The sequence below is a fragment of the Phragmites australis genome, chromosome 17 (assembly GCF_958298935.1).
Source record: "Phragmites australis chromosome 17, lpPhrAust1.1, whole genome shotgun sequence".
NCBI lineage: Eukaryota > Viridiplantae > Streptophyta > Magnoliopsida > Poales > Poaceae > Phragmites > Phragmites australis.
In genome coordinates, this window is record NC_084937.1 from 4,040,548 (window position 1) to 4,048,040 (window position 7,493).

At 41.2% G+C, this 7,493-nt stretch overlaps 1 protein-coding gene across 1 annotated transcript; it reads right to left on the reverse strand.

Annotated features, from left to right (window-relative positions):
* Nucleotides 1–526: 526 nt before the first annotated feature.
* LOC133897160 (uncharacterized) lies at nt 527–5,332 on the reverse strand. The gene is made up of 6 exons (XM_062337775.1): nt 5,035–5,332; nt 3,785–4,027; nt 2,631–2,804; nt 2,287–2,393; nt 1,770–2,092; nt 527–1,412 (listed from the first exon to the last, which is right to left on the reverse strand). The coding sequence occupies exons 1-6, from the start codon at nt 5,167–5,169 to the stop codon at nt 829–831; spliced, it is 1,566 nt and encodes a 521-aa protein (XP_062193759.1). The 5' UTR covers nt 5,170–5,332; the 3' UTR covers nt 527–828.
* Nucleotides 5,333–7,493: the final 2,161 nt, after the last annotated feature.

Below are 7,493 nucleotides of genomic sequence, written 5' to 3' on the forward strand. Positions count from 1 at the left end.
CGATCGGAGAGCTTGATACTTACAAAGGACTCCAATGTGAACTAATGGTAAGAGACAACTCATCGATACCATAGAAATCCTGCACTTTTATATTGCACGTTACTTTTTTATTTATCTTTTTTAGAATTATCATATGTAGTTTATAGATTTGGAATCTAAAATACAAAACTTTGTTGTGATAGAATAACTACATTAGATAAATTTAAAGTATATTTAGATAGAAATTTATTTAAATTTAATTTATTAAATTAAGCCAAATAGTTTTTCCAATTCTTTATTCACCCTCTTATAGCATCACCTGTCTTTACTGGAATTCATCCCTCTCGTAGCGTCAACGGTTGCAAGACACCGCACACCCAAGAGAGAAACAGGGGCAGAGTTCAGATTTAATTTTTCATTTCATCAACTTGGAAGACGAGGCTACGGTGCGTGCACCATTTGTTCCAGAACCGAATCATCTTCAAACGCCTGTACCCTTTCTCTTACGTGTCTGTGATGTTGCCCAGCCCATCGCCTGTACAACGGCTACAAGAAAACCGTGTGGCTTTGAGCAACAATAACGATACATCTTTGGTTCTTGTGAAATTTTCAAAAAGTAACCATACATAGCATAGTGAAAGCTAACACTTGTATTGCTCTATGGAGTCAACAGAGCTGACCAATAACTATCCTACCAGTCTACTATGTACACAAAGATAAATGGAGAAGAGTCAACACGTTCGCCGTCAAAAATTTCTACACGCCACAATGTCTGAGACCGATTTGCACGTTTGTACACTTGTACCCAAGCACTTAATCCCACTGCATATTTGCAACCTTACACCAAGCTCACAAGAAGTGAGGAAATGATGAGATGCGTGGCAGATTGGCCAGGAGATCTCCAAACGATTCTTGCCTCGGCGGCAATAAACCATTGCCACTGTCTCCTCGTTCCGGAGGCGCATTTGTCTGGGGCTTCCTTTCAATCATCTCATTGACACCAGGGTTTACCTGACTCGAGCTTGTGTCTCTCTGAATCAGGCAGCAGAGGGAGTTCACTCTTGACATGAGCATCCTCTCATCAGCAGAGTCGGTGATTTGGGCATCATTCAGTAGCTGCCGGGTTAGCTCATCAAATGCCAGTTTACTGGTTGAACCACTGCCATTGTCAGAGATCTGAGGGTCGCCCATGAGGTACCTGGTCAATTCATCCAACGTCAGTTTCCCTGATGCGCCAGTACCATCGTCAGTTGCTGGTAGGTTCCCTGAATACATCTGTCTGTACATGTGCTGCCCTATGTGGTTTGCAATCTCGCTCTTGGACATGGAACGCCTGATCCTGGGCACCCTAAAACCGTTCCAATTCAAGATGCTTGGATGTGGTTCGCACTCAACAGAAGCAGCATCTTGTTTAAACATGTTAGTACCTGCAACTGAAACGAGAAAACAAATTATCAGCAGGGTTGTTCCCAAACCAGAGCTAGGCAAGTAGGAAATAAAATATATACTACAATTTAACTAGTCAGCAATTTACAAGAAGGATAAAACAAAATCAAATTGGTCTACATCTGTGGTTACTTGTAAAATTTAAACACAAGTCTGTTTCTGAGGTATGACCAAGATTGCTTGAAGTCAGGGAAGTACCCATGTAGGTTGACAAGTTTAACACCAATAAAATAGTGTAAATTGAATGGTAAGCTACTTCTTGATTCATTGGCATAACTGGACCTCAAATATCATGTCAGTAAGGATTGAAGGGGTGGAAAATAAGTATCGATCTTGGGACTCACCTGAACTAGGGAAGTGTCTAGGCAAGACATCTGATGTTCCAGCTTGCTGTTTTGCTTCGGCATCTATCCTACCCGCTGAAGATTGAGGTGATGACAATGAGGTAGACGTCTGTAGGCCTAAGTGGTCATCATCATCTCTACGCTCAAATTTTTGGCATTTTATATCCTCCGGATCTTCAAACATGGAACACTTTGATTCAAAATAAGGATTCTCCAAAGTAATGTCATTTTGCTGGCTTAGCGAGTACAGACGTGGATCACAGTGAACAAGCTTCTCCACATGCTTATTCATCATTTCCGGTGGGCACTGAAGAAAGTGCACCCTGAAACAAACGATCTTCAAAGTTAGCCACCGGAGTAAGGAACTTACATAGAAGAAGCAATTATGAGAAATTAAATAATCATGATGCACCAAGGTTCATCTGTACACCCAGACATGCATTGTAAGTTGCGAGTATTAGGGTTATTGACTTTCAAACACATCTGAAAAGCAAGACATGCTAAAATTCGTTAGTACCTGTGCATGCTTGCCTGTCCACGGGTAAAGTCCGAGGTTGCCTGCCACAATGTATGCTTCCTTGGCTGTGGGTTCGTTTCTCTGAAGAAAAGTGGTCGCCTAGACAACTGAACAGAACAAGAAAGAAAGAATAAGCAGAAAATATTTCCAAGAATACCCAAAAAGGGCAATGTGCATATGGAAACTGTGATCCATAATATTGTTACCATTTCTCTTAGATCCTCAGTACATGACTCAATTATATACAGTTTGTTTTAAAAGAAATCCAATTTCCTGTGAATATAAAGGATAGCTAATTTCACAGTGCGTTGCACTACTTATTTTGTGTATTTAAATGTCCTTACCGCAATCTCCAAGGTCCCAGGTTCATCTTCTGGACTAAACATCTTCAGTCCACATATATCAGACCACTGTATCTCAATTTTGCTCTTCAGACCACCATCCAGTACTTCCCACACAAGTTTGTGCTTTGCGAAATAGCATTTTGCAACCAGATCTCCTTCGTACCTTGACACCCACTGTTCATATACAGAGTTTTAGACCATAGATAGAGCAAGTGATAACAGATAAAAAGAACACAACATCACAGCATTAATAAATAAAGTGCCAATTGCTTGCTGTTGCAAATGAATAGGCTAGATGCACTAGACTATCACATGTACCACTGGCTAAAAACAATATTTAAAACAGAGTAAGAGACTGAATCAACAAGAAGGTAAAAAGTACATAGCTGTCTTCTTTGAGTTCCTTAACAGAACAGGGGGGTGGGTTATGAAGAATGCTATCAACAGTTACACCTAGTTGTTACCAGTCAACTGTTCACACTTTTTGACTCCTTGAAAAATGTACTTTGATGATTTAATTGGGACAGGAGCTAGAAAACTAGCTAATGACATGGGAAATGACACAGTTTCATAAAGTTCTGGTGTTCTTTCCTGAATATTTCGTGAATGAACCAAAACAATAGAATTTTCTAAGTTAGTTCCCAGATAGGAAGTCACATATGACAATGAATACCTCACAAACTAGAGATGTTAAAGGATATTAGAGAATGTTGCTGCAAAGGCCTATGCATGGGAGAAAAAAGGGGAAACAAAAACCAATGTTGCGCATTGATTCTAATACAGGTAAAAAAATTTGGTAGACCGCAAAAACATACAACATAGAAACAAACGATATTGGATTATTGGTTGTTGGCAGAATATTGTATGCACTTGAAAAATGTTACAATAGTTTTGAAACAGGTAAAAAAAAACTCAGTGCAACACCGCAAAAACAATTTTGAATTGTTGATTCTTCGTGGAATGTTGTATGCACTTAAAAGTGCGCAACTTAGTCTTGTTTCGATATTTCCATGCCAAACACAATCTGTAGTCCAATATCCCAAGTCACAAGATATGCTCTAAATCTAGCTCATATGCAAATCTGAACAACTTAAACATTACATGTGAGGAATGAAGACTATACAAAATGAACACATATAAACGAAGCTACATACCTCCCAAGACCCGATGCGCAGAACAGAACCAGGAAAATTTGAAGCCTTCAGTTTCTCTGACGCACCAGTGGTGCTGTCTTGCCGGGCATCTGATGCCTTCCTGGCCTGTTGAAGCTTCATTTGGATCAAATCCACCAGAGAAGGGCTCTTCTTTAGCCGCAGGCCAAGTGGGCTTGGCTCATCAAGGAAATCATGCTGCAACGACTGCTGATTTGACACCCTAGCACCACTTGCGGTCCATTGCTGCATAACAGCGTGCAAAAATAACAGACATAGAATTCAATACACAGCAGTAGAACAAGGTTTAATTAATGCAACATCCCTTCAGAAATGTAATTCGTTTTTTATTTCCTCACAGTGTCAAGGATATAATTGTGAGCATTCATACCTACAGGGATTCGTTGGCCAAAAGTTAACAGTGTAATATTATCAACTAAGATCAACTTTATGTGATGTGACCTTGATACCACTTGGACTTGTGCTTGTAAAATGAAGCAAGAAGGATCTTGTGGACTCTATCGTGAAATGAACAAAGTTTGGATGGATGGAGACACCACACACCAGAAGTGTAGAGCACGCTTCCAAAGTTTAGTTGGAACGCTTTGGAACATCAATGTCTAAAACCTAACCGCGCAATGGATTTGATTTGAGAGTAACAATATCTTGGAAAGTACAGAAATTGCAACCACCAAGAAATACTCCGGTGACTTGGCTCCACTATATCTTTCTCTTTCACATATATGCCCTTGAATAGTGAGTTATTTTTCCACAAAGCCATGTGACACTGACATAGAAATTCAGAATGTGTATATGATAAAATGCACTGATTAAAAATAATAATAATGAGAATAACCTCTCCATTATCCAGTTGCAATGAATATTAATTGACTGTGAAGTAAAAGGGGGGAAAACAACACTAATTATGCTAAAATCACGACAAAAAAGGGGATTAGATCATCACTTGTTATTGCAAAGATATATTGCATTAAACCCCCCTTGCTTGGCTGCTTCCCAGCAAAATAAACACGGTCACACAAAGCGATGACAAAATCCACAGGAACGTAAAGAGTTTAGGGGGCTTTTTTTTGCATGGGTCCGATTCAAGAGCAGACAGGATCTTTTGGATTTTAGGATGCAGAAATGGAGTGGAAAGGTTCGAAATAAGCCATCCTAATTTGCTCTTGATTAATCCCTGTGAGCTGAGAAAAACATAGAAAGATTAGATGGGAGCGCTCCAACGGCTTAGGTACCTGCTGCTGATGCGCGAGGCGGGACCTCTTGTGGAACGGCGACGGCGACGCCTCCGCCGACGCCGAGCCGTCGGCGTCCACCACCTCCTCCTTGACCTCTCGCCGCAGCTTCCCCAGGTGCGGCAAGTGAACCATCTCGCCCAATCAACCTCCCTCTCTCTCTTGGTCAGATTGATTTCTGCTTGGGCAAGCTGGCTGGAGGATAGAGGCGGGGGAGCGGAGAGGAACGGAATATTATTGTTGAGTTAGTTGTACGGAAGGCAGCCAAACAGTGGAGGCTCCGTGGAGTAATAAATATTATCTCTCCAAAAGGCGGTAGCCGGAAGCATCCAGTCCAGGATTTTTTTTTTCCACGGGAGCACGTACCAACTCGATCTGGATAGGCCGTGGCTCTCAACAGCAATTTTACTACTTTGCCTCCTCCCGTGCCAGTAGTCCATGCAAAATTGCACGTGTCTTGGCTTTACTTACAGCCGCATACCTATACATAAGTATATTATTTGTGTAATTATTTTGGTATATAATTATTTAAAAGGTTCAACACGTAATCATTGCTAAAACAAAAGAGAGTTGCACACTACGTCACATTTCACGGACCCAAAAGTGTAGCCGATAATAGTAAAAAAAAACTAGCCAATAAATCTCCTTTTATGGCCGACTACTTGAAGAATTAATCTCAAGAGTTACAAACTGCCCTGTAATCCAACAAAAGCAACTCTTAACTAGAAAATCAATCTGGTAGGGAGAAGCTTAAGAGTCAATATATATAGGATTTGCTCGACTAGATTTATTATGATTCATTAAAAAAAGAAGATGAAAGGGCTCGATTAAAAGCTCGGACAGCTCCTTATACTCACAGGCTTTGCTAAGTGTAAATCAGTAGAGTATAGAACTCACAAGGCGATAGCTGCAAGGGGTGGTGGGGTGCGGAGGCAATATTTGATGCTAGGCCAGTGTGAGTTTAGTGCAGCAGCCCCGAACAACACAGTTGATTGTCATTGTGAGTATCGAGGTTGACTACAGATGACCTCTTCTATCATGTTTCTTCAATTTTCAAACTTGATTGGTGTGAAGTGTGAGGAGCCAATAATAGCGATGTATTGTCTTTTTTTATGGACAGTGACAATAGTGAAATAATAGTCATGAATTTGTATATCGGTACTTAAGTCGCCTTACCTATACGCATTCTGCTACTCTTCTTGTTTTAAAGCTTGGTGCTGCTTTACTTTAGGTTAGGTATTTGGGCGTTGCTCTATACATTCAACTATTATGGTTATTGTTAGGCATTGGCCAAATGGGAAATGCATAGGATGGGAAGGTATATTGAGCTAGTTGTGTTCTTTTCTTTTTACCAAGTCCGATGAATATACCGCAAGCCGGCTCAAACTCATCTTTAGTTAGATTAGATAACCAAGCTAGAAGGGAAGCCCAGCTCAGCACGGGGAACGAATGGCAGGCCAAATCAGAATCCAGCCGAACCGGCGGATTGTCCATGCATCTGTCGTCTAGTGGCGGTCACGAAAATGACCCCCACAACAGGATGTGCGGATCTGTCGGGCGACCCAGTCGACACTCGACACGTCTCACGCGCGGGCCTCACACCACGAAACACAAGGGCGGCGGCGCAGGCGAGCAACACGTGCCCTGAGAGAAAGAGGCTAACGTGACCTGGACGCCGGCCCATCCGCCCTGCGCCGCGGTGCTAGCCACAACCACTAGCTAGGTGGGACGTGGAAGTACCATCCGTCCGTCGTCCCTTGTTGTCAGCATGTGGTCTTGTGGATAAGGCCGCAGGAGCCGGCTGGCTGGCTGGCTGCCGAGCACAGCGTAGCGGCAGCACTCCACCCATAAAGCGACAAAAACTATTGGCGCCATCGGCGACCGGCAGATGGATATTTGGACCTTGCAGTTTGCTCTCAGCTTTGCCTCTCCTTTTTTCTTGTTTGCTTTTGCTGAATTGATTAGGGCGTTTTCCTTTTCAACTCAACACGTTTAAACTTTAACTATCAATATATTTTTAAATTTTTTGATTGAATTTTTAAAAATGGTATCACTAAATTTGTCTTGAGAAGCGGTTTTAAATATTACAAATTCGCTATATTTTACATATATTTTATATTGGTTATTAGTGAAAAATAGTATATTGACGATCATATCATGTTCGAAACAATATTTCCTTTTAACTGGGGGAGTACTATTCTAAGGGAGGGGTTTGTCATGTTGTGCACTTTGTATGACACCTGATATTCTATGTTTTTTTCTTCTTCTTTTCAGGCTATTTTGTTTTCAGAGCTACTAGCGTCCGGACGTCCATCAATTGGACGCTTCAATGATCCATTGCAACATCAATAACTAACATCTGCAATATTAAAAGTCAATGTTTACAATATTGAAAAATATGCAAAAAAAAAAATCGTTGTATGCATCCGATTTCAGGAGAAAATTTTCACCGTAAAATC

Excerpts from the sequence above, each read along its gene's own strand:
- LOC133897160 (XM_062337775.1), bottom strand. The coding sequence starts at position 5,169 with ATGGTTCACTTGCCGCACCTGGGGAAGCTGCGGCGAGAGGTCAAGGAG. Across the intron at positions 4,028-5,034 it reads GCCTCGCGCATCAGCAGCAG|CAATGGACCGCAAGTGGTGC; the intron begins GTACCTAAGCCG and ends GCTGTTATGCAG. Across the intron at positions 2,805-3,784 it reads TGCGCATCGGGTCTTGGGAG|TGGGTGTCAAGGTACGAAGG; the intron begins GTATGTAGCTTC and ends GTATATGAACAG.